Source organism: Mauremys reevesii, linkage group 23, assembly GCF_016161935.1.
Source record: "Mauremys reevesii isolate NIE-2019 linkage group 23, ASM1616193v1, whole genome shotgun sequence".
Classification (NCBI taxonomy): domain Eukaryota; kingdom Metazoa; phylum Chordata; order Testudines; family Geoemydidae; genus Mauremys; species Mauremys reevesii.
The window spans coordinates 13,105,120-13,129,992 of record NC_052645.1 but is presented as its reverse complement, the minus strand read 5'-3'; the positions used below and the strand labels follow the sequence as shown (position 1 = coordinate 13,129,992).

At 59.4% G+C, this 24,873-nt stretch overlaps 1 protein-coding gene across 2 annotated transcripts; it reads left to right on the top strand.

Moving 5' to 3' along the window:
* The first annotated feature begins 4,971 nt into the window (after positions 1-4,971).
* On the top strand, positions 4,972-24,873 carry LOC120389026 (digestive cysteine proteinase 2-like). 2 transcript variants are annotated; one of them, XM_039511160.1, is made up of 11 exons: positions 4,972-5,140; positions 11,834-11,893; positions 14,025-14,117; positions 14,619-14,791; positions 17,843-18,086; positions 19,453-19,648; positions 20,423-20,616; positions 22,344-22,435; positions 22,873-23,034; positions 23,624-23,813; positions 24,405-24,873. In XM_039511160.1, the coding sequence occupies exons 1-11, from the start codon at positions 5,005-5,007 to the stop codon at positions 24,590-24,592; spliced, it is 1,728 nt and encodes a 575-aa protein (XP_039367094.1). In that variant the 5' UTR covers positions 4,972-5,004; the 3' UTR covers positions 24,593-24,873. The 2 variants fall into 2 exon arrangements, with proteins under 2 accessions (XP_039367094.1, XP_039367095.1); XM_039511161.1 differs by lacking the exon at positions 4,972-5,140 and adding an exon at positions 8,688-8,831 and having other exon boundaries at positions 24,405-24,872.

Genomic DNA, 24,873 nt, shown 5'->3' with positions numbered 1-24,873 from the left:
GGAGCTGGTGGGGGGGAAGGGAACTGATTCAAAACTGAATGGAGGATGAAATTCTCTCCTTCCCCCGCCCCGGAGAGAGGCTGTGCAAAGCTTACTCACTGTTTAAGGGGACTTACAGGATGCAGCTCCTTGGACGGGTTTTCGGCGCAGTGGGGGTGGGGTGATACTCAGAGAGGGCATGGAAAACGACCTTCGTTGCACAATAAAACCCATCACAAGTCAGTATCGCATCTTTCCTCCAGGAGAATCTCAAACCTCTTTGTAGGCGGCCTCTGAAGGAAGCCGTCGCCCATCTCTGCGCTGCAGCCACCTCTGGGGGGGAATGCAGCCGTTCTGTGTGAGCAGCCAGGCGATGGTTATCTCTGGAGGGGAAGTGCAAAAGGATTTCCTTAGCCAAGACAGCAGTGGGAAAGCAGGTGGTTACCCAACCTCAGCTCTGACCAGCTTCACACCTCTGCAGGAAGTGCCTCGGGGGGGCTGGTGAGTGCAAGTGCCCCAGGAGCCTTTTTGCACAGCAGCCCCTGGACAGTTCAGTACCTGCCCGGAGGGAAGGGCACCACCTGCCGAATTCCCACCAGCGCTCCCCGCAGCACTGAGGTTCAACCTGGCAGTTTCCCGGCCAGGCATTAACCAGGCCCAGCTCTGTCTCCCACAGGGCTGACACCTGGATGCTGGAGAAAACCAGTTAAAACACTAAGATCACTGCAGCAAACAGCTCCCACCCAGGAAGCCCCAATCTTAGACCTGCCGACACCCCAACATAGACACGCCCCAGGGACCCCAATGTTAGCAATCCCAGCCTCCAAAATAAGGAATGCAGCTCTCCAGTGGCTCCCTCGACAGCCCCCCGTCTATCAAAAGGGTCTTAAAGCCCAACGCCAGACTCAGAGGAGAGACCCTGCTGGCTTTAGGGGAGCCACTCTTGAGTTGCGGGGAGAATCAGGCCATTAGAAAACCATCAGAGGCAGGTGTGACCCCCCCAACTGCACTGGGTGTCAGGACACCCGGGTCCTATTCCCTGCTCTGCCATTGACTAGCTGTGTGACCTTGGGCAAGTCACATCCCTCTTCTGTGCCTTGGTTTCCCTTCTTGCTCTTTCTCTGTCTTGTCTATGAGATTGGCAGCTGTTTGGGGCAGGGACTCTTTGGGAACGTTATCGCTGTAATGCTTAGGAGCGCCAGTCATGGACCAGGCCCCCATTGTGCCAGGCGCTGTACATTTTTATTGCTATTAGATGTATTATGGTAGCTCCTAGGCATTCCCGTCATGAACCAAGACCCCATTTCACCAGGCGCTGCACAAAACACAGCTCAGAAAGAAGGGCCCTACCCCCGGGGCTGACGCTCTAAGCAGTAAGAAACAATGCCCAGGGATGTGTATGGAGGGGCTCTCTGTACATAGCTCCCGCCTGCCTTTTGCTCCCTGTTTTTCTGCAGGTGCTCCGTGGCAGGGGGCCGTGGGTGGAGCCCAGGAGGTCCCCTCTCCGCAGCATTGCCCCATGGCCTGGGCCCGTGTGAAAATCCAGGCAGGCGGTCACAGCGCTTGGAGCTGTGGTAACTCGAAGGCAGCCCGGCTCCATTGTGAACTGCAGAGCCAGGGAAGGGGCAGCTGTCCCACCCAGCCCCAGGGGCTGCCCCTTCCCTCGGGTTGCTCCAAACTCACAGTGCCTTGCGGGACAGTCCAGGGAAAACTCTGGAAGGGGCTCTTTTGGGGCGAAGGGGGTTCAGGGAAAGGGGGGCTTTCCCCTGGCAGCCCTGCAGCAGGGCGAGATTCGAAATGCTTGTCTGGGATGGGTAACTGAAAGAGGTGGCTGGTGCGTGACCTCACAGCCGGACTCACCAGGCTCCCTCTTGGAAATAACTGGCCTCTGCTGACAGCTGGGGGCGGGGCTTTGATCTCGCAGATGAACACTGCCCACCTGGGGGAAAGGTGAACTCTGAGCAGGTGCCCTCACCTGCCTGCACCAGGAGCGCCTGGAAGGCCAGGGGCAGTCACAGAGGATGCTCCTCTCCTGTCCCAACTGGGGGCTGTTTGTTTCATTCACTAATAGAATCAATGGGGGAGACAGAGTGGAGACACCTGTCTGACCCCTGCTGACTTTAAGGGAGCCACCCCTGAGTTACAAGAGAATCAGAGGCAGTATGACCCCAGTGCACTGGGTGTCAGGACACCTGAGTCCTATTCCCTGCTACTGACTAGCTGAGTGACCTTGGGCAAGTCACTTCTCTCCATGCCTCAGTTTCCCCTTCTGCTTTTTGTCTGTCTGGCCTATTTAGATTGTCAGCGGTTTGGAGCAGGGGTGCTTACTATAGGCACATATAGCACCTAGCACTCTGATCTATATTAGGTCCTTATCTGCTCCCTAATACTGCAGCAATGGGGGTACCTCAAATGCTTAAATATATTCAGCTTCACTACACCCTTGTGTGCTAGTATCCTCAGGTCACAACTAGGGAAACTGAGGCATGGAGCAACTAAGTGACTTACCCAAGGTCAGTAGCAAAGCTGGGAACTGAACCCAGATCGCTACAGTCCCAGGCAAAAAGTAATAACCACTGGGCCATCCTTTCCCCTGAATTCAGCTGCTGCTGCCTCTTGATGGCTACCAATAATTACTGATGACAATCACACCTAACTCAGCATTCATAACAAAGGATCCCAAAGCCCTTTGAAACCCAGGCCATCACAGCACCTCGCCCCAGAGAGATTTTTTAAATTCCGACTGTAGCAGAGGCAAAACGACGCCCAACCCCCTGTAGACTGTATGGGGAGGGGATGACTGGCACAGCCCAGGAAAACTATGGGGTGACGGGTGAGTTAGACTCCCTTACGCCTCCTCATACCCACACGCGGATGGGTAACGGAACTGACCGGCTGTGGACGCACTGGGAGAATAATCCGAATGCAGTGGGGCAATGGGGGTCAGTGAGGTGCATTGTTTGGCCAGCACCATGCTCTGGATGTCAGCCCATGTTCTTGGGTGCAGGGGCTGTGCCGGTTCGGTCCATGGGGAAACACCCCCGAAGCTGGAGAATAACAGGGCTCAGCCTGAGAGCGTCAGCGCATGGCTCGGGCCAGAGCAGAGGGGCAGCAGGGGGCACGGCCCAGCGCTCTGCAACCCAGCAGGGCACGGTCCGGCGTGCGGACGGAGCTGGGCTTCGAAAAGGAGCCTGCACGTGGACCGGGAGCAGGAGACTTTGGAGGAGGAGATGTGCAAAGCTGCCCTCGGAAAAGGGCACTTCAGAAAGTGCTGAGTCGGGAGAGGCAGGGAGGGCTCAGGACTAGGCCTCCGGAGCAAGTCAGAGATCTCAGATCAGTTCTACTAGACGAGCTTCGTGTGCTCAAATCAGCCTCCCAGCTGGCAGCCAGAGCCAAGAGGCCAGGGAATGAACGGGGCCCAGAGACCAAACTCTCTGTTTATCCCTAGAGGCGGCACCTCCAGGACAGGGCGGAGACCCACTGTCAGGACAACATGGGCAAAGCTGCTCGGTCCAGCTGGTCCCTTCCAGATGTGCTAAACTCCCTTTAAAAACAGCCGGGGGCCTGGGAACCATGGAGTCGGCATGGAAACCCAGGAAGATTGGCAGCTGGGCCAGGCTGGGAGCCTTGAGCTGTGCAGGAGAGGGCTTAGGCCTTGTGACTTGACGGAGCCAACAAGCAGGGGCTGCCCACCCCAGCCCAGGCCCCCCTGCCCAGCACCCTGAGGCCATGGGGAGGGAATGGGGGTGCATGAAGGGCAATCATTGCAAAACAGACGTTTCCTGCAGTGTGAACAAACCAAGTCCCTGATTCTGTTTTCGGGCGACTTGGGGAGAGGAACCTGCTGCTGATCAGCCTGAGAATGCTGCTAGCACTTACCACATTTCCAGCTCCAAAATAGCTCCAGCGAGCGACCAGCGCTATCTACGTCCCCTCCCCCAGCCTGATTCTGGCCGCTGTCTCCCTGCCTGCAGAGACGATCCAGCCTCTGGGACCGGAGCACAAGGCGCCGGGGTATTTTCAGCACGAATCAGGTGCTATTTTTTGCAAGCCTGGTGGTTATTTTTAGGGGTGTGTTTTAAAGACCTGTATGGCAAAGAGGCTCAGTGCTGCTGATGCCTCACGAGCTCACGGTGAGGGATTCTGAGACCGTCCCGTAGCCCTCCTGCCTATCGGGGTAGCTTAAGGTTCACGCTCAGACAGCGTTTATGGATCATCAGCTTCTGCATTCGCCTCCCTGTTCTACTTCCTGTGTATCCGGCCCCCTACCTCTGTGTCCTGTCCCTTGTTGTGCCTGGCTGCCGCTCTCCACCCCCGAGGTGGTTGCATCGCAGTGGTGCTGCGTCTGCGTATACCAAGGGGCTGGGATTTGCAAAGGACCCTGAGGCCGAGCATTTCAGACGTGACTAGTGATTTGGAGGGGGGGGTGCCTGAATTTTTGGGTCCTACCCTGAGTCACTGTAAAAGGACCTGGATTTCCAGAAAGCGCCGTCTGAAAAATCAGCCCCCTGAAGAGGGTGTCCAGCTGGGAGCCCAGAAGCTGAGGCCCCTGAAGTTAGTCAAGGCTGAAAATCTTGGAGGTGCCTGATTCCCCTGGGTGCTTTAGCAAACCCCCAAATGCTGCATGCCCTGAAGCACCAGTTGACGGCGGTAGGAGCTGCAGGGTGCTCAGCACCTTTGCAAATCAGACCACTTACCCAGGGGCCTCAACAGGGAACAAGGAGCCTGAGTTTAGGCCTCGGGGGTTAAAAACCTTGGCCCGGATTTAGAAAGCACGTTGGGATTGGAAGGCCTGGTAATAAACATAAGATGGACACTAGGGTGGCTAGAAGAACCCATGAAATCATCTGGTATGAGCTCTCGGATAGCAGCATGGGTCACTTCATTCCACCCATGTACCCCTAGTGGGAGAGACCAAGGTGCCAGGCGATGCCAGGCGGTGCACTGAATCTCTTTGCTCAGCAGCGGCCCTGTGAGCCTCGGTGGAATGGATGGCAAAGCAGGACCGGCCTCAGTGTAGCCCCCATGTTCAGCGGCTGGCGACGTTTTAGCAGGCCTGGTGCTCCACAGTGGGTCACACAGGAGAGATCCCTTCTGCTTCATGTCACCCAACAGGAAGGGGCTGGACCTTCATTCACACAGGAAGGAGCTTGTGTTGCAAGTGAGTTAACAGCTGGGGTGCGTTGCAACATCCACTTGCAGGCAGCCTGCGATCTGCTGTGGCAGGGAAGCCATGGGGAGGTGGGGGAAGGGGGCGGTCATTCCCCCCCCCCCCCCCCCACACACACACAAGGGCCTGGTTATCTACACGCTCAGGTGCTGGCCACGCTGGGTGAACAAGTCTTGCAGAAGGTTAGGCCTTGAGCCTGCAGCTGTGCAATGGCTTGGCTCCTCACACAGCTGCTCCAGGCCTCGCACAAGCGGGTTGCAACAACAGGCAGCCAGGATTTCGCTCTGCTCTGGGTCACACTGGTGCTGGCCACCACACCCAGTGGGGATGAGACGCCACCGGCCTTGCATGTGCACCAGGTCAGCCAGTTCTCCTAACTCCATCCCACACTCCACGGCTGCCTCCCAAACCTCCCAACGGCAGCGCAGGGCACTGTGGGAGCGGCTCTGCTGCAGGAGCTGGGAGATCCCGCCGGGCTGGAAACCTCATAGGATGCACTGTGGAAAGCATTTGGGTGCTGGGATGCCCAGGGCCCTGAGCCTTCCCCGCCCTGCCCTCTGTGCCGGCATTTCCACCTAGGCCAAGTAAGTGCCAAAGGTTCCCAAGGCAGAGCTCACCACGCGCTCTCCCGCGGCGTGGTGCTTTGCTCCTCCTGTGCACAGGCACCGGAGGCTCCACCGCGTGCGGGCAGCGGCGAATCAGGCCCCACACTTGTGGGTGGCAGCGAGCAATGCTGGCTGCAGGAAGGGGGTCCCATGCTGGTGGGGGGGTGGGATCGGAGAGCCCAGCTGATCCCAGCCCTTTGTCCGAGACGAGTCCCTACGCTGAGTTAGTCCCCAGTGGCATCACCCCCTCCCCAGCGCAGTTCTGAGGCCCTGTGTTAGGCCAGGAGTAGCTTTAACCCAAGCCAGGGGACGCGGCTGTGAGACGTCCCCCTTTGTGGCTGCAGCATGTCCTGGGAAGAGCCATGTGCCTGCACCTGCAGCTGTCGCATCGCCTGAACCGAGGCAGGCTGGGCTTGCGTGGCAGCACCCCAAGGACGACCCAGCAAGGTGCTACTCTCCTGTCCCCGTCAGCACTGACCAGCGCCCCCAGCAGGCGCTAAGCGGATTCGTGAAGGGCGTGGGAAGCATCTGAGCTGAAAAGGTGCCACTGCAGTCAGCAGATCTCTTTGCGCTGGCCTCGCCAGGCTCCTGCTGAGCTCCGGAGGGATTCCGGCTCTTCGGCGTTGGGAATAAACCCTGTCTGGCTGCCGTCCGGGAGCAGCACCGCTCAGTGAGCCACGGAGGGCCGCTGGGAGGACTGCCTGGCTAGGGTTGGGGGTGGGGAAGCATGCATCGAGCCGGAACCCAACTAATCACTTGCAACATCTTATCAGTGACCCAGTCACCACGGGCTGCTCTGCACAAGACTGCGGAGAGGGGGCTGCATTTCCACCTCAGGCACTTGCATGACAGCCAGGGCTGAGCTGGCCCGGCTTCCTCATTCAGCGTCAGCTGCCTCAGCTGTGGTAACGCTCACCCTGCACCGGAGTGTCCAGGGGCTGCAGTCTAGGTCAGGGCTGGTGTGTCAGCGAGGAGACACAAGGCAAGATCGCTGTTGCACTCACCGCCTCCCAGTGGCGTTCTGGCACCAGAGCCGTGGGATCTGTGGTGCGCGGCAGCTGGGTTTAAAGGACTGAAAGGTCTTTGGGAGTTCAGCAGGGAACCACGGGACCTATTGGGCGTGACACGTGGTGGCCAGCAGCGTTCAGCTTCGCGGGGTCACTCACAGCCGGCCTGGCACGCCCAGCGAGGGCTCACTCGGCCGTTCCACAGGGCAGCGGGGGATATGGCTGCTCCCAGGTGGATGTGGGGATGCAGGTGCTGCAGGGGGGGTGTTGCAGGGGTCCCGACTCAGACCCAGACAGAAGCTGGCACGTTCACCAAGGGGCACGGCTACCTTCAGAGGCCATGAGCTGCTGGGGAGATGGGACCCAGTCAGCACTGCCAAGGTGGGACAGGGCCAAGGAGGGACGGCCCGCACTCCCACGCCCAGAGACAGCAGCGATTGGCTGACATTCTGACATCACTGGAGGAATTGCTGTGTCCACCCAATCGGAAGAGAGCAACTGGCCGTTCTCCCCTCTGGGTCTGGATGTGCTACTGTGCCTCAGTTTCCCTCGGGCTGGGCACAGCAATGTGAGCCCAGGGCCAGTGCATGTCGTGCGTGCCCCAGCCCTAGAGGAGGCCCTTTCACAAGACACACCCATCACCCTGATCTCAGGGCTGTGATGCCTCTCCCCACTCCGGCCCCCTGCGGGTCTGGGTCCTGGCCAGGCCACCAGGCTCCCCTGGGCCTCTGCTCTTTCCCCTTTGCCAGTCTCTGGAGCGTCCATCTCTGGTCTCTCCCGCACAGAGTCAGACTCAATAGTCCTGCCTGATTCCTCAGTCACGGGTTCTCCCTGGCCCCTAAGATTCCCACCGGCTGGTCTTCTGGGGGCTGCGTTCCCAGAGCAGGCAGCCTAGGCCCATCACACGCGGGGAGGACAAGTGCCTTGTTGCAGGCTCAGAAGCGGGAGCTACTGTCTCTGCTGAGTGCTCTGCTCTCTCCCGGTCTCCTTGGCACACGGTGCAGCCCCTGGGACCCTTCCCTAGCCTGCCTGGTCTTGCCTTGGGGGGGGGGGGGGGGGCTTGTTCTGGGCCAGCCCCGTTGCCTTTAGGGGCCACATTAATCATCTAAGGTCTCAACTAGTTTTACTTTGCATTAAAGTCACCCCCCAGCATGAGTCGTGTCACCTTCACCCAGACCCCAGAGAGGGGCTTGAACACCTGACATGGCAGGTGAAATTCTGACCCGGGGGTAGGGGCGGGGGAGAAGACCTTTGTGACAGATCTAGGCTGGCTGAAAAAGCAGCTTGAAGGGCCCAGGTGTGAGTCAGTCTGACCCAGGCTCTAGGGGCCGGGCTGGCTGGCTCTGGAGCCGACCGGCCCCCGTGCCGAAATGAGCCTGCTGTAAGCGACTCCTGGCTCAGCACGGGGCTGCAGGAGACACCTGGAATTTTGCTCTTGATTCACAGCCTCCTTGGCTTCCTCCCGCCCCTCGCTCCTGCTCCTCAGCCCCCTGCTATTCCAGTCCTGGGCCCACACAGCTCTGCCAACGCCCCTCAGGCCTGACCTGCAGCCCCGCTCCCCACCGTCAGAACGCGGTCGCTAAGCCGAGTAAGCAAGTTAAATCCTGCAAAAGCGTTGCCAGGCCTGTCCGTAGCAGGGCTGCCCCACCACCAGGCCTGGCCCTGCCACCCCTGCTCTGATTCACCCTCCCACCCTTGCACCCACTGCCCCTTGCAGCGCTGAGCACTCGTTTCCTCTGCTCTTCTCCCTGCCTGAGCCAGGAGCCGCTCTCGCCCTTTCATTTCACCTCCCCACTCCTCCCTCTTTTGCCCAATCCACCCTTCCCAGCACTAGAGGCACCAGCAAATGAGCTGTTTGCAAAGACTCGCTCAGGCTCCTTCCCCTCCTCTGGGCAGGGCTTGGCTGTGGCCATTGGCTCCCCGAGTTCCTGGTCTTGCCTGCACCGTGTCAAGGGGGTGCTAGGAGCTGCTGCTCAGACGGCTGCAGCCCAGGGCAGGTTAAGCAGGGAGCTGCGAGGATGGGGGCGCTCCAGTGGGCTCTGCTCTTCGCACTGTGGAGCTCGGTCGCAGGTGAGTCTGTCTCTGCAACCGGCTGAGCCGGAGCTGGGGAGAGTGGAGCTGCTGCAGCCCCGAGGGATGAATAAGTGGGAGCAGATGGAGGGCGACAGGTGATGGGAGCGGGGGAACCTGTAGGGCTACCAGAGTGCCTCTCCTCCGCCTCCTTGGGAGGGAGGATGGGGCTGTGCTTAGGGCATAGGACTGAGACTGAGGCTTCCTCCGTCACCCTTGGGAAGTCACTTCCCCTTCCTGGACCTCAGTTTCCCCAGGAGAGACCCATACTGATCTTCCACGCCAGGGTGTGCGGCGCTGCTCACACGTGTCTGTGAAGCGCTTGGAGATCCCCAGCTCGATGGGGCAGAGTAGGTGGGACGCTTGGCTCTGCCCAGTGAAATGTGGCCAGACAAGCTGGACCGGATGGTGAGGTCTCACGCGGGGCCACTGGCTCCTGCAAGCGACCGCCTGGATAGTCCTCAGCCTTATGCCCCGTGCAGCGGCGCTGGAGTAGGGGGACCATTCAGGCGGGGGGCAGCTGTGTAGGGGCAGAGGGGGCTGAGTTAGGCGTGGGAGCAGGGACTGCCGTGAAATGTTCCAGGGGAATCCAAGAGTCTCGCTTTTAGAACCTAAAAGCAAACCTGGGTGGCCGGGCTCTCTCTGGGCGTGAGCTGGCACCTCTCTTCCGGGCAGCACGTGCTCTGCAGCCCAGCAGCAGCTTCCCCTGACGCTGCGCTGCAGCCTGGCATTAGCTGCGGCGACGCTGGCGCTCCCTCGGCGCTCCGATCTGGGACTCTCTCAGGGTATGCAGCGGCCCCGACCCCGGCCAAGTCCTTTGTGCAGAACTGGCCTGAAACTGGCAAAAGTGGCACAGAGCCACCTGCTACCCCCCTGTGCCCAGCATCACCGCCAGGGAGGGGCGTCAGGGAAAAGGCAGCTTCCTCCTTCGGGCTTTGCACTCTCTAGCAGAGACCTGGGTCCTGTGTGATGTGCTAGCCCAGGGGCAGGCAACCTATGGCACGGGTGCGGAAGGCGGCACGCGAGCTGATTTTCAGTGGCGCTCACATTGCCCAGGTCCTGGCCACCGGTCCGGGGGGCTCTGCATTTTAATTTAATTTTAAATGAAGCTTCTTAAACATTTTAAAAACATTATTTACTTTACATACAACAATAGTTTAGTTCTATGTTATAGACTTATAGAAAGAGCCCTTCTAAAAACGTTCAAATGTCTGACTGGCACGCGACACCTTAGAGTGAATAAATGAAGACTCGGCACAGCACTTCCGAAAGGTCGCCGACCCCTGTGCTAGCCCCTAGGCACTGCTCTTACCCAGAAGCGCAGGGGCCATGGGCCACCGTCTCTGTGCCACATGCCAGCTGCCTTTCCTCTCGGCCCCCCAGCCTCCTTTCGGGGACCAAAGGGTGGAGGGAGCCGAGGGCACCATGGCGTGCTCTGCAAATGGGGAGCGTGGCTTCCAGACAGGCTGCGGTTACCCCTCCAATTTAAAGACCTGTCCCCCTCCAAGGAAGATGCTGACATGAGGGGAAAGACGAGCTCCTTAAAACACAGGGCGTGTTGGCTTTTTAGCCTGCGGCTGATGACTAAACCCCAGCCAAATTGTTGGGGAGCAGAGATCCTGCCTGCACGCCCACGTCCCCTGGGGTAAAGGAGGGGAAGCATATGATGTGTCTTAAACTGTGAGGATCAAATCCTGACCTGTGCAACTCACAGGGCAACGGCTTAGGCCATGGGACCACACCTTGCCAGCCCCCCAATGCAACCTGGTACCGCCCAGCGCAGGGTGACCAGATGTCCTGATTTTATAGGGACAGTCCCGATTTTTGGAGCTTTTTCTTACCTAGGCTCCTATTAGTCCCCATCCCCTGTCCCGATTTGTCACACTTGCTGTCTGGCCACCCTAGCCCAGCGTGGCCAGTGGGAACTGGTGGGCACTCGTCACTTTTGAGACCCAAACCCATTTACGTAGGTGCCTCAGTATGCATGTAGGAGCGTGGCATCAGGCACTCCCCTGGGGAAATCTTGGCCAAATCTTTTCTGATCGGCCAAGCAGCATGGAGAGAAGCTGGCGAGGATCCAGAGGCAAGCGAGGAAGCTGATGGAAGGGATGGAATAAGGCAGCTGAGCAAAGGCTGAAGGAACGGGGCATGTTTAGTTTGGAGCAGAGGAGCGTAAAGGGAGGACATGAGACGGTCTTCAAATATTTGAAAGGCCGCCATGAAAATCGATGGAGGAAAGTTGTTCTCTCTTGCCACAGGGGGCAGGACAAGAGGCGACCAGTTCAAACTACAGCAGAGCAGGTTTGGATTAAGTGCAAGGCCAGCGGAACCGACGCCTTGGGCGGTTGTGGAAGTGCCTTTGCTGGAGGTTTTCCAAAGGAGGCTGGGTAGCCGTCTGGCTGACCCTGGCGGTCCCGTCTCACCTTGTGTGACTGACAGGGCCTCCCGCCAGGACGTGCGAGCTGCACTCCGCCGGCGGACGCGAGCGGTTCCCAGCTGCAGCGAGGCGGTGGCAGACCTGGCAGCAGTCACCTGTTCCTGGGCGAGGGCGAGCGTGCAGGGGGCAAGCGCCAGGTGTAGGGTTCTGGGGACGTCCTCCCCAGGTACCCAACCTGGTGTCCCAGGGTGCTCTGGGACCAGGCTTTGGGAGACTGCGTGCTGATACCCATGCAGCGCACACGGCTCAGTTATGTACCTCACCGTTGCATCTCAGTGCCTCGATTTCAGGTTGCTCCCACCACTACAGGACACGGCCCAGGGCCACCTCGATCGTACCCGCCCTCGCTGGAGTGAGTGCCCCATGCAAACCCCGGCAGCCATTTCTAGAGCCAAGAGCTGTTGTAAACAGGTGCAACTCCACTGAAGTCCCTGGCATTGCACCCACCTGCCCCAGGTCTGAAACTGGCCCTCGGGTGTAACTGGAGCCCTCCAACAGGGGGAACATGGCGGCTAGGTTAGCAGGCCAGGGACGGCTCCGTACCTCTGTCTTTCTTTTCTTTCAGGAAAACGCTGCAAACCTTTAAGCAAGATCCCTGAATTTGGAGATATCTACCATGTCAAAGGTAACATTCTGTCTGTACAACTCAGGGCCGGATGGGCAGGGTGTGTGTGTGTGTGTGTGTGTGTGTGTGTGTGTGTGTGTGTGTGTGTGTGTGTGTGTGTGTGTGTGTGTGTGTGTGTGTAGACTAGGGCTTAGGACCGGAGTCCTCCTCTGCAGTCTACTCTGTCCGCCACAAAGCTCTCCGGTAGCCCAGGTTGGCTGGCACCCAAGAAGCATCTCAGCCTCTGCCCAACCCGGCAGAGCCACGGGTGTGCCCGGTGCAGTTGTGCAAAGCTGTGGCGGGCTAATTGCTGCTGAGGTTAATTGAGGCCTTGGATCTGATCTGCCCTTCCCAGAAAAAAAAACAATAACCAAAGGAGAGCTCGACCCAGTAACTCCATCAACTCCCAGCTCCCCTAGCAACCAGAGCTTGGCACCCAGCCGGGCTCCGGAGTGCTGGGGGCCGCATCCTCAGAGGTATTTACGCTCCAAACTTCCAATGGACAGTAGGAACCTAACTACGTCTGCGGATCTGGGCCCACGTTCCTCTCCTGCAGGCTTCTAGTTTGGCTGGTCTCCTCAGACTGGAAGGTCCTGGGGCAGGAGCTGTGTTTTCCTGGCTCTGTGGGGCCGGCGCCCAGTGCACTGTGGGTGTGCTACCGCCGAACCAAAGAATGATCATGATTGTTCTAGACTCAGTGCAGAAGAATGTCCTGAGACCGGGCCTCTGAGGAGAGTCTGCGGCTTTCTCCCAGGATGAAACCATGGCGCGGCTTGTGGCAAGCCGGCTGCGCGGGCCGCAGGTGGCCTGCACAAACCCTCCTCAACAACAAAGCTGCACTTTACTGTCTAGCTTCCTATGCTTATCCCTCCAACGACAGAGCCTGGCCTTTCGACACGCGTGCCGCGCACCCCCGGCCCCGGCGCGAGCCTCGCACAGAGCGCTTGCTCCGGATAAATTCTCGCAGCAGTTACAAGCCCAAGAAACCAAGGGTGTGAGCTGGCAGCGCTGGGAGAGCCTCTCTAATGGCCGCTTAGCCTGGGTTCAAGGCCCGGTCTTTGCGTAATCCATGCCCAGGATTCTGTGTTGTGCTGGGCATGGAGGAACTTGAGTGGCCAACAGAGCCCCTAGGAACCATCCATTGCTGGCAGGAATGAGCTCGGCTCCATAGACAGCTTAGCCCAGGGCTGACTCTGAACCCCAGGGGGTGAGAGCCGGCTCCAGGGCTGTGAGGAAATGCTCAGCCCCAGAGCAGAGCCCTCTAGTCTCCTTCCCAGGTTCCCAGACGGAAGCGGGCACCTCCCCAGAGCTGCACACTCGCCCCTGCTGCGGCTGCGCTCTGGTTTCAGCGCTAGCCCGAGGATTTCTCCCCCAGCTCAAAGCGTAGCCATATACCGAACGTGTCTGGAGTGTAGGAGCTTCCCCTGGGTGAGCTGGCAAATCCACCCACCATAGCGTAGGGCAGTGGTGCCCAAACGTTTCCTGTCGCGCCCTCCCTTCCCAGTAATGGAATCTGTCCGCCCCCCCCTTACTGCACAGCCAAGGCTTCCTCAGCAGAGCAGCGGGGGCTGAAGGTGGAGTTGGGGGCAGAACTGGGGGGGGGGAGCTGGGGCTACAGGTGGAGAGGGAAGAGCTGGGCTGGGGGTGGAACGGAGTTGTGGCTGGCATTGAAACTGGTCTGGGGGCAGAATGGGGCTGGGTGGCCTGGCACTCCCTCCCTGCCCCCCAGGGCGGGTGGCCCAGGCCCCGCCACATGCCCCCTGAACATTCCTCCGCGCACCCCCAGGCGGGTGCACCCGACAGTTTGGGGACCACTGGCTTAGGGCAGTGGGGACAGCTGGTCGGAGGCTTGCACTGATTTATGGCAATTCTCAACCACATGCGAGAACACCTGCACCTTCCAGAGCCCAGCACTTTCTGCTAAGCTCCCTCCAGGCGCCTCATCCGGAGAGCACCAAAGGCAGGTGCCCACGCCTGTGCTTTCGAGCTGTACATCAGTGCGACAGGCTCCCCCTTGTCACCCGTGTCGGCTAAAGGGGCCGGCTGGAAGTGTGCGTTCTCCCGGGGAATCTCCGCTAACTACACCTGTGCCCTTGTTGTCCCCCGACGCCAAGCAAAAGACACTGACTAACCTGTCCCTCGTGTGCTGCAGGAGTCATCAGCCTGCCGTACGCCGAAATCGAGGAGCCCTTCGAAGCCTGGTACAACCTGAGCGGAGCAAAGAGCCGGATCCAGTACTACCACGGTAAGCTGCCAGGGTACTTGCGGGAGGAGGACTAGAGAGAGTCTCCTGTGGGTCTGTAGAGCAGGATGTGCCTAGGGGCAGAACTTGTCACGTGCCAAGTCTGGGGTGACACCATCTCCTGCTTGTGCAAGGGGCTGGCTGGGTTAGCTCAGGAGTTGCGGCCGTTGGCGAAGAAGTCGAGGCTGAACTGTTGCAGATGGACGGCTCGGTCCCGCTATCGGTCAGGCAGGGGTTGCCTCTGCTTGGACGACTGGGTGGATTTGGACAGCAATGTGGATGTCACGTACTGAGGATGATAGAGTGGAAGTGCAGGGTCCTCGAGTGACGTTTCCTATTGTCACCTGCATGCCGTGCCTGGCTCTCCCAGACCCAACGACCACGCCCGTGACTCAGGGCAGCGTGGCATCTCCTAACCTGGAGGGGAAGCAGGATCCCACCCCCTCAGTCGGTGCTCTGTGGCGTAGAAACTGGCTGCCTCTATTTTCCCTTCCTACCTTGCAGGGCAGGTGATAACTTACCAGCTGGGATCGGTGAAGCCGTACGGTACCAGCTACAAGATTACGCCGGAAACTACTGAGACCGAGGTGAACGTCGTGAAGTGCTTCCGGCTCAATGGCACGAAAGAGAAGCTCGTCAAGCCGCAGAGCGTCTTTCCCCACACACATGGCTTCAAGGTGAGCCCCTTCCGCCGGGGAGCTGGGCAGGATGGGGGAGGAGCACAGGACACCAGGCACTGGGCCAGGGGCAATGACTCAGACCCAGACTGACAGCAGCTTGGCCGGGTCAGAGCAGCGATTGGGTTCACTGTAGCTGGGAGAACCGTTAGCCCCATTCCGCTCTCCAGTCCGTGTGGCATTGTAGACAGCACCTGACAGTTGGCCTGCCCATGCCCTGCAGGCCTCCTCCTTACTGGTATGTGGGAAGCCGCAGACAGTTGTTCAATAGCTTATCGGTAAATGCCGAGTCTCTGTCTCCTTGCTTGAGTCCCTGTGTCTTTCAATGTTCTTCCTGGCCTCTCCTGGCCGGTGAAGGTTCATGCACACACCTTGTGTAGCTTCCCAGGTCCCCGCTGTGGGGTGCAGCCGGGAAGATGCACTGTTACAGCTCCCCAACTCTCTCTCTTAATACTTGGAGCAGTTTAGAGCAGCCTCGTGACTGCTCTAACCCTAGCTGAATATCCCTGGGGACATTCCAGGTAGAGAAATTTCCCTGGGGAAATTCCAGGTAGAGATTGGTGGCATGTTTTCCACTCTGCCCACTCCTCTCCATCCCCTGCTGAGAGCCAGGAAGCATAAGAGCCGGCAGAACCAGTTCCATGCCCTCTGGGGAAGCCCCGTGTCTAAGCAGCACAAAAATAGCACAGCAAGCCAAGGAGCCCCGTGTGGTTGTTAGCAGTGTCAGAAATGGACGGCCCCAGTCCGAGCAGGGGAGTTGCCTGGCCAGCCAGACCCTGCAGAGGGAGGTGAGCCTGGGAAGGAGGCACCAGTGCTGGCCGAGAATCTCTTCTCCCTTCCCAACCCTGGGAGATTTGTTGCAACTAGTCCTTACTGCAACGAGGTGGCAGCCTGTGTGGTGACTCAGCTGCCTGCTACTGAGAGATCCCCACTGTGGGCGTTGGGCAAAGTTGCTTTCACGCGTCCTGGACTCTGAATGAAAACTGAAATCTGCTTCTCCTGGATGATAATTTGGCAATGGCTGTTTAAAAGGCCTGGGCGTATGGGGAAAACTCATGGATATACTGCTATGTGCTTAACGCAGCTCTCTGGGGAACGGGGCTATGAAAAGATTCAAGCTTGTACTCATAGACTTTAAGGTCAGAAGGGACCATTATGATCATCTAGTCTGACCTCCTGCACAAGGCAGGCCACAGAATCTCACCCACCCACTCCAGTAACAAACCCTTAACCTGTGTCTGAGTTATTGAAGTCCTCAAATCGTGGTTTGAAGACCTCAAGGTGCAGAGAATCCTCCAGCAAGTGACCCGTGCCCCACGCTGCAGAGGAAGGTGAAAAACCTCCAGGGCCTCTGCCAATCTGCCCTGGAGGAAAATTCCTTCCCGACCCCAAATATGGCGATCAGCTGAACCCCGAGCATGTGGGCAAGACTCACCAGCCAGCACCCAGGAAAGAATTCTCTGTAGTAACTCAGATCCCACCCCACCTAACATCCCATCACAGACCACTGGGCATATTTACCTGCTAATAGTCAAAGATCAATTAATTGCCAAAATTAGGCTATCCCATCATAACATCCCCTCCATAAACTTATCAAGTTTTGTCTTGAAGCCAGATATGTCTTTTGCCCTCACTACTCCCCTTGGAAGGCTGTTCCAGAACTTCACTCCCCCGATGGTTAGAAACCTTCGTCTAATTTCAAGTCTAAACTTCCTAGTGTCCAGTTTATATCCATTTGTTCTTGTGTCCACATTGGTACTGAGCTTAAATAATTCCTCTCCCTCCCTGGTATTTATTCCTCTGATATATTTATAGAGAGCAATCATACCTCCCCTCAGCCTTCTTTTGGTTAGGCTAAACAAGCCAAGCTCCTTGAGTCTCCTTTTATAAGACATGACCCATTCCTTGGATCATCCTAGTAGCCCTTCTCTGTACTGGGAGTTCTTTCGAGCGAGGCCCGTCTCCTTGTGATGCGCACGGGGGGGCCCTGAAGCTTGACTGGAGCCACTGGGTGCTTCAGGAATCCCAGGGCCAATAACACAGCTGCTCACTGTATATATTCAGAGGCCACGTTGAATGACCCGAAGCCGCTTTCACGGCCCGCGAGCTCCGCAGAGCCAGCCCAGCTCTAGGAGAAGGAGCCGGATTCTGTTCTGTCTCGTGCATCGACAGCATTACTAACTAAATTCCAGGTTCCGCCTGTGCAATCCCCAGGGGTCACCCAGCTATCACTGGGGGCAGGAGCCTTATGATTGGGCTGATGCCGCAGAAGGAAAGGACTCAGCTTGACTCTCAGATCCCAGGGTTGGCAGTAAGAAATCGTCTGGATTGCAAATGGTCTGAATTTGCCAGGGGACAGGGTACCCCCCAATGTTGGCCTTTGCATCACTCAAGACTAGAGCTTCACTTAGAGGCAGGCCCATCAACACGCAGTCTGAAGAACATGCAACTGGCGCTGCTAGCCAGCAGCAGAGGGGACCTGGGAGGTGGCTGCCGAGCCCATGAGAAGGGAGGAGGCAGCTTGCGGAGGGCATAGCCAGAGGTAGACAAGGGAGGACTGGGTTGGAAGGGAGGATGGGGGAGGGGTCGCCCTGGGGATCTTGGAAGCCAGAAGGACTTTTCTGGTGGTGGCTGAGGAGTTTTTAGCTCCATGACTGAAGGATGCGGGTGCAGGAAGTGCTCTGGCTGGCCTAGAGAAATTATTTATTATGTAGGATGGTACCAGCTGACCCAGGAGCTCCAATCACGGACCAGGTCCCAGCTGCGCTAGGCGCTGGACAGACACCAAACAAGAGACAATCCCTGCCCCCAAGAGCCTCATTAAACTTTCCTCTCTGGGGACGGGGCAAGAAGATGAAACAAGCCTGGGTCTGCAGCTGGTGCCTACCCCCACAACCTCCGTGCACTGGGCAGCATCCCTTAAGGCTGGATTCGCACCAGCTGCCTCGGGGCGGGAAAGAGGGGCCGTGGGCAGCGTGGGTCAGTGCCACCAGCAGAGCGCTGGACACAGCCTCCGGGTCTAACTGCGGCTCCCCTCCATTGCCTCCCCAGTTCCTGCGGGAGGAGTACTTCAAAGGGCAGTACTGCAGCGTGTGGCAGGACGTGTCCGACTGGGGCAAGAAGAAGAATATCTACACCTTGTGGGTGACCAACACCAGCTGCGGCTGGTCCCCCATCCACTACGAGATGCGGGGTTACAACAGCGTGCTGGGCTCCCACTACGACAAGTACGAGATCGACTACAGCGACTTCACCCACAGCTACCCGGCCTCTGTCTTCGACCTCCCCACCAACAGTAAGACGAGCCGGGGGGGCCCTCTCTATCCCTGGGCCAGCATTTATCCCGGCCCGAGTCAAGCCTTTTCTCTGTACGGCGCTAGCGCTCAACTGGGAGCAGGGTCCCTTCGCGCTAGGGGCTGCACCGAGACGTGTGCAGGCACCCGCCCAGCCCTGACGGGCACGTAGACAAAGGGGGAGGAAGGGATCCGAGCGGAGGATTAGGAACCGAGGCACAGCGAGGGGATGTGGCCTGCCCCAGGTCATCGGTGGCAGAGTCAGGAATTGACCTCAAGAAGCCCAGGGCGGAGAGGAAGTGGTGGGCGGCCCCCTACGTCCTGTTGCCATGGGAGAGACTGATGTCAGATTCAGGAGGTGCCCAGAAGCAGCAGTGAAACTATTTCGACAGAGGCACTCAGGGGCGGGGCAGGGAGACCAGCCCCCTCGCCCATCTCCGGCTCCAGACAGACATCGAGCAAGGGCGGCTTAGTCACGTGGGCTGTAGAAATGTCGGAGACAATATCGGGCTGGGGGCTGCTGCCCGCTCTCAGATGTTTCCACCGGTGGCTGGCTGGGGTCCCAGCAGCTAAGCCAGCTCGGGTGATAAGGTTCGCAGCGGATGCAGGCCTCTCTGCGAGGTAGCACGGTTCTGTGGAAGCCCTGCTGGCATAGCATGGCTCCTGGCATCTGGAAGGGCCAAGATCCCCTGCCGAGTGCCCATGCCAATGTCTTCTCTTTGCATCCAACCCAGCGGTCCGGGTCTTCGGCAGCATTTCGGCAGCGGGGGAGGCCTTCAGTCGCTCCGCGTCTTCGGCAGCCGCCGAAATGCTGCTGAAGACCCAGACCACCGCCGGGCCAGGGCTCGCGGGGCCCCTGTGGGGCCCGGGGCAAATTGCCCCCTGCCCCGGGCAGAGAATGGGAGGTCGGGCAGGCCCATGAGAGGCCGAACCAGCATGTGGCTGTGATGGGAATCTGCCGGCAGAAGATGGAGGCTGCCTGCTGGGAAAGTGGGCTAGAGAGAGGGGATCTCCCAGCTCCCTGGGGCGAGGTGAGGAGGGGATCTAATTATCCCTGTGGAGCTCTGGTTGCCTGCTCCCCACTGGGCCCTGAGCAGTGAACGTGGCACTAGCATTGGTGAGGGGTGGGGGCCTGCAGCCTTGTCTGAGCCAGCCCTGCTGGGCTGCGTTTTCGAAGGGAGTGAGGAGCGGTCCATGGGGAAAGCGTCGTGCAGAGAGGCAAAGCCCCATGCAGCTTGGGCAGCTGGGAGAGCTTCGGTCCACCCGCCCCTGCAGGCATCAGGGCAATCTCTGAAGCCTCTTGTACAGGTTGCACCTGACCGGGCCGGGGGAGTCTTGGGGTGACGGCTGCCTGTGCTTGTGCCCTAGGAACGAAGTCCTGTGGGGAGCTCCCCGGGTTGGGAGCAGAGCGCTGGATCCTGGCCAACCCCATGCAGGACTTTGTGGGGCAGCAGGAGGACCGGTCCCACCAGGTGTTCCACCACTACCGGCAGACGTTCGGGAAGAGCTACGACGGCGAGCGGGAGATGGAGCACAGGCAGCACACCTTCACCCACAACATGAGGTACGGGGCTGCCCGGGGGCAGCGGGGGCTCTGGGGTCACGGAGGAGGAGAGAGCTGGTGCATCGTGCGCTGAAGGAAACGGCATCTCTGCCGGGGTCAGGGAGGCCGGAGGGTTCCTCCAGGGAGCTGGGAGGTGACTCTGCCTTGGCTGGAGAATGGAGTCCAAGTCTTCTCCCCCGCGGGGCCTAGGAACGTCTCCCCTGCAGGCAGGGGGCGTGACGGCAGCTCGCTAGCTCAAAGCTAGCTCCAGCAGCATCCAGCAGGGTGATGAGACGCGCTGGCCGCTCGAGTGCGTGCCCAGCATCCTCACGGGGCTGTGGCCTGAAGGCCAGCACGGGTCACCGCCCGTGCTGCTGCGGCCACGCTGCGACTAGCTTTGATCTGGCTCCAGCAGCGCTCCCTTGGGTCTGCCGCCAGGAGCTGCAATCTCAGCCCCCCCCGGGGTGTGTCTGCGCTGCAAGCGGGAGCTGGTCTGTTGACTTCCTTTCAGGCCGGCATCACTTGGTTCCTCCGTCCCCAACACACAGAGCCCTCCCGGGTCACAGCCTGCGTGCGCCAGGCATCTCCCGAAGCCGCCTGGCTGCGCCAGCACTCTAAGGGTTAATCTGCTTGCTGCGCAGGGGAGGACGCTGCGGGTGCACCCAGTGGGGAGGGATTCCTTCGCCAGGCCTGTAGAGCAGCGGCAGGAGCTCTCAGTGCCCGGTGGGCAGAGCAGCACCCAGAAGCCAGAGCTGCCCAGCTCCCGCTCTTGTCACATCATCCGTCCCCTCCCAGGTTCGTCCACTCCAAGAATCGGGCCAACCTGTCCTACAAGCTGGCGCTGAACCATCTGGCCGACCGCACCCCGGAGGAGATGGCCGTGCTGCGGGGCCGGCTAAAGAGCGGGGCCCCCAACAACGGGCAGCCGTTCCCGTCGGAGCTGTACGCTGGCCTCATCCTGCCCGAGATCCTGGACTGGAGGCTGTACGGTGAGCGGGTGCTTACAGAGCTGCTGCTGGGCAGAAACCTCCATCCAGGAGGATCATTTCTTCCTGTCTCCCTTTCCCCACCCCATGGGCACAGGGACCCCGGGAGAGACAAGCAGGCTGGCCCGGGGCTGGCACCAGACTGAATGCCTCCGGGAGGGATTAATGGGGAACGAATGATGCCAAAGCTGGTCTTACTGCAGCAGTGCTGCCATCCAGAAGCTGCAGCCCCATTAGCTGAATAAACTGGGGGTGACCCTGTGATCCATTCATAGAATCATAGACTATCAGGGTTGGAAGGGACCTCAGGAGGTATCTAGTCCAACCCCCTGCTCAAAGCAGAACCAATCCCCAACTAAATCATCCCAGCCAGGGCTTTGTCAAGCCGGACATTAAGAACCTCTAAGGAAGCAGATTCCACCACCTCCCTCGGGAACCCATTCCAGTGCTTCACCACCCTCCTAGTGAAATAGTGTTTCCTAATATCCAACCTAGACCTCCCTCACTGCAACTTGAGACCATTGCTCCTTGTTCTGTCATCTGCCACCACTGAAAACAGACTAGATCCATCCTCTTTGGAACCCCCTTCAAGTAGTTGAAAGCAGCTATCAAATCCCCCCTCATTCTTCTCTTCTGCAGACTAAACAATCCCAGTTCTCTCAGCCTCTCCTCATAAGTCATGTGTTCCAACCCTCTAATCATTTTTGTTGCCCTCCGTTGGACTCTTTCCAATTTTTCCACATCCTTCTTGTAGTGTGGGGCCCAAAACTGGACACAGTGCTCCAGATGAGGCCTCACCAATGCCGAATAGAGGGGAATGATCACGTCCCTCGATCTGCTGGCAATGCCCCTACTTATACAGCCCCAAATGCTGTTAGCCTTCTTGGCAACAAGGGCACACTGTCGACTCATATTTAAGTCTCTCATAAAGCATGAGAGGGGGGCTGTGGTTCTCCTAGGCAACAAGTGACAAGGCTTCTGCTCCTATCACAGACTCCCCATGTGACTGTGGGCAAGTCACCGAGGCTCTGCCTCAGTTTCCCCATCTTAAAGTGGAGCTGGTGATCAGGGGCGGCTCTATGTATTTTGCTGCCCCAAGCACGGCAGTCAGGCGGCTTTCGGCAGCTTGCCTGCGGGAGGTCCGCTGGTAACGCGGATTTGGCGGCATGCCTGCGGGAGGTCCGCTGGTAACGCGGATTCGGCGGCATGCCTGCGGGAGGTCCGCTGGTAACGCGGATTCGGTGTACCCGTCGCCAAATTGCCGCCGAAGCCACGGGACCGCTGGACCTCCCACAGAAACGCCGCTGAAGGCTGCCTGACTGCTGCCCTCACGGCGATGGGCACCTCCCCACCCCCGGCTTGCCGCCCCAGGCACACACTTGCTGCGCTGGTGCCTGGAGCCGCCCCTGCTGGTGATACGTCCCTGCCACACAGTGCCGTGCGAGACCTAATTCATGGCTGCTAGTTAGTGCGTGGAGATCCCTGGCGGGAGAGGAGGGCTCTGCCAGCACCCAGGCCAGGGAAGCACCAGACCTGAGAACCTAAAACTCCCGTCTCCAGCACTCTACGCCCTGCATCACAGGGGAACGTTGGTAGCTTTTGGGCAGCGAGGGAGGGAGCCAGGCAGAGAGGGAACCGGGTGGATTAGAGCTCCCCAGATGGAGATTCCTGGAGGCACCTGGCCAATATGTCTCAGTCCCTGACCCCTCGCTCCCTCCCTCCCTCCCCAGGCGCCGTGACCCCAGTGAAGGACCAGGCCGTGTGCGGCTCCTGCTGGAGCTTTGCTACCACCGGGGCGATGGAGGGGGCCCTGTTCCTCAAGGTGAGAGCCCGCCCGCCTCCCGACGAGGCGATTGCCTGCTCTGCTGAGGGCACGAGCTGCGTGCCTACGTGTCCCGGGCAGCCCCGCCGGCTCCCTAGCGGGACGGCGCGGCCACACCAGGGCTCGGCTTGGGAGCGCAGGAGCCGCGCTGCAGCTACCAGAGCCCTGCCCCGAGAACGCTGGGCAGCCCCGGAACAAGGGTGGGGAGGGGATTGGGGACGCTCCAGCAGCTGGAGGGGTGGGAATGGTCTTTGTGTGGAATTAGGAGGATCCAGGGATGTTGTGGTGACCCCCCGGCGTAGGCCCAGCCGTCGCTCAACACTGGCTGGAGGTGGGGATGGCAGAGCTGGGAACACCCCCCTCGAGGCTCGTTGCTCCTGAGCCAGCCGCCTGGCTGTGGCTTTGCAGCTGAGGACCTGGGTTTCCTCCCTCCCCAGACTGGAGTGATGACCCCGCTGTCCCAGCAAGTCCTGATCGACTGCTCCTGGGGCTTCGGGAACTACGGCTGCGACGGCGGCGAGGAGTGGAGCGCGTACGAGTGGATCAAGAAGCACGGCGGCATCGCCAGCACCGATTCCTATGGCTTGTACAAAGGCCAGGTGAGCGCGGAGGTGCCCATGGAGCGGCTCCATTGGCACGGGAGCTCTGGTCCTGCTCAGCCTCCCCGGTGTGTTCCAGGGCCGTGAGCCAAAAGCAGGTTGCCACGAAGAGGGAGCTTCTGCCTCCAGCTGGGCCGAGACCTCTAGAGGCTTTTGGGCTCTATCCCATGGGGCCGCTCCAGCGACCCCGCTCAGAGTCAGTGACCAGGGTGCAGCATCCACATGGGAAGCAGCCACTGGGACTGCTGACAACACACCCTTGCTGGCCCCAGTTACAGCTGCATGGCCCTGGTAAAGCATTAGCCTGGGACTTGGAAGACCTGGCAAGTCACTTTCCTCGCTCTGTGCCTCAGTTTCCCTGGCTGTGCAATGGGGGTGAGACTCCCCTGCCTATGGAGGGTGTTGGGGGAAGGCACTGGGGCACAGTGCTGATTGGGGTCACAGAAAGGAAATAGGGGCATTAAAGCGTAGCCTGGACACGCCAGCAGCCAGAGATGCTGATGGCTCCCCGGCTCCTGGGGCCGCCGGCCTGGCTCGCGCGTACAGGGGTGGAGGAGAGCGGCTGTCATCTCCTTCGTCTGTGTCGCAGAACGGCTTGTGCCACTACAACAAGTCCGAGCTGGTGGGCAAAATGAAAGGCTACGTCAACGTCACCTCGGGTAACATCACGGCCCTGAAAGCCGCCATCTACAAGAACGGCCCCGTGGCCGTCAGCATCGACGCCTCCCGGCGGTCCTTCTCCTTCTACTCCAACGGCGTCTACTATGAACCCAAGTGCGGTGAGTGCGGCCGGGCCCGGCCGATCGGCTCCTGGGATGGCCCTGGGCAGTTGGCTGCTGGTGGCCAGGTCCGGCAATGCTGGGACGCTACCACACGATGACTCCCCTGGCAATCTGGAGCCCCTGCGGCTTGACCAGTGCGTTGTAGGGGATCTGATGCTAGGGGGCAGCCGCGTCTCCTTTCCCAGCTGTGTACATTCAGACCAGACAAACCAGCCAGTTCAGCAAGATGTGGGGGTTTCCCTTGGGGTGGGGGGGAGGCCCGATGGCTTTGATGAAAGGAAACTCAATCAGAGGAACGCCCGGCTCGGAGGAGGAGGATATTGCCACACGGCAGGGCTTCACCAGAGCCACAAGCTGGCTGGGAGGGTTACAGGATCAGGAGCATCTGGAATGAAACCCAGCGGATTTGCTCCCTGCTTACCAGGCTGCAGAGCGGTGCCTCAGTTTACCTGGGGGGATAACAACACTTATCCACTGCTGCAACGTGCTCTGAGACGTGTGGCTGAGACGCGAGGCCCTGGCTCTATCACTAACGAGCTGGCTAGCGGTGCAGCGCCGTCGGTTACATATTTATTTTGGCCCCTCTAGGTAACCAGAGAAGTGACTTGGACCACGCGGTCTTGGCTGTCGGCTACGGCGTGCTCCAAGGGGAGCTGTACTGGCTGGTGAAGAACTCCTGGTCCACCTACTGGGGTAACAACGGCTACATCCTCATGTCCATGAAAGACAACAACTGCGGGGTGGCCACGGACGCCACCTACCCCATCCTGGAGTGACCCCCGGCGCCAAAACAGGGCTCACCTACGCCATCCTCGCCCCACCCACAAGGCTCCCCAGGCCCGGGCTGTTGTTCTGCAGGCCGGCGTGGATTTCATCCTAGCAGAGACACCCACTGGAGAGCCGAATGCAGACGGTCCCCCTGCCTCGGCCCTCGCCGGGGGCAAATCGGTTCCTCGGAACCTCGCGGCACTAAGCCCCCGGGGGGAAAGGAAAGCAGCCGCTCAGGGGGAGGATGGTGGGAACGTACCATAGCAATCAAGGGGGGGGATGGCAATTT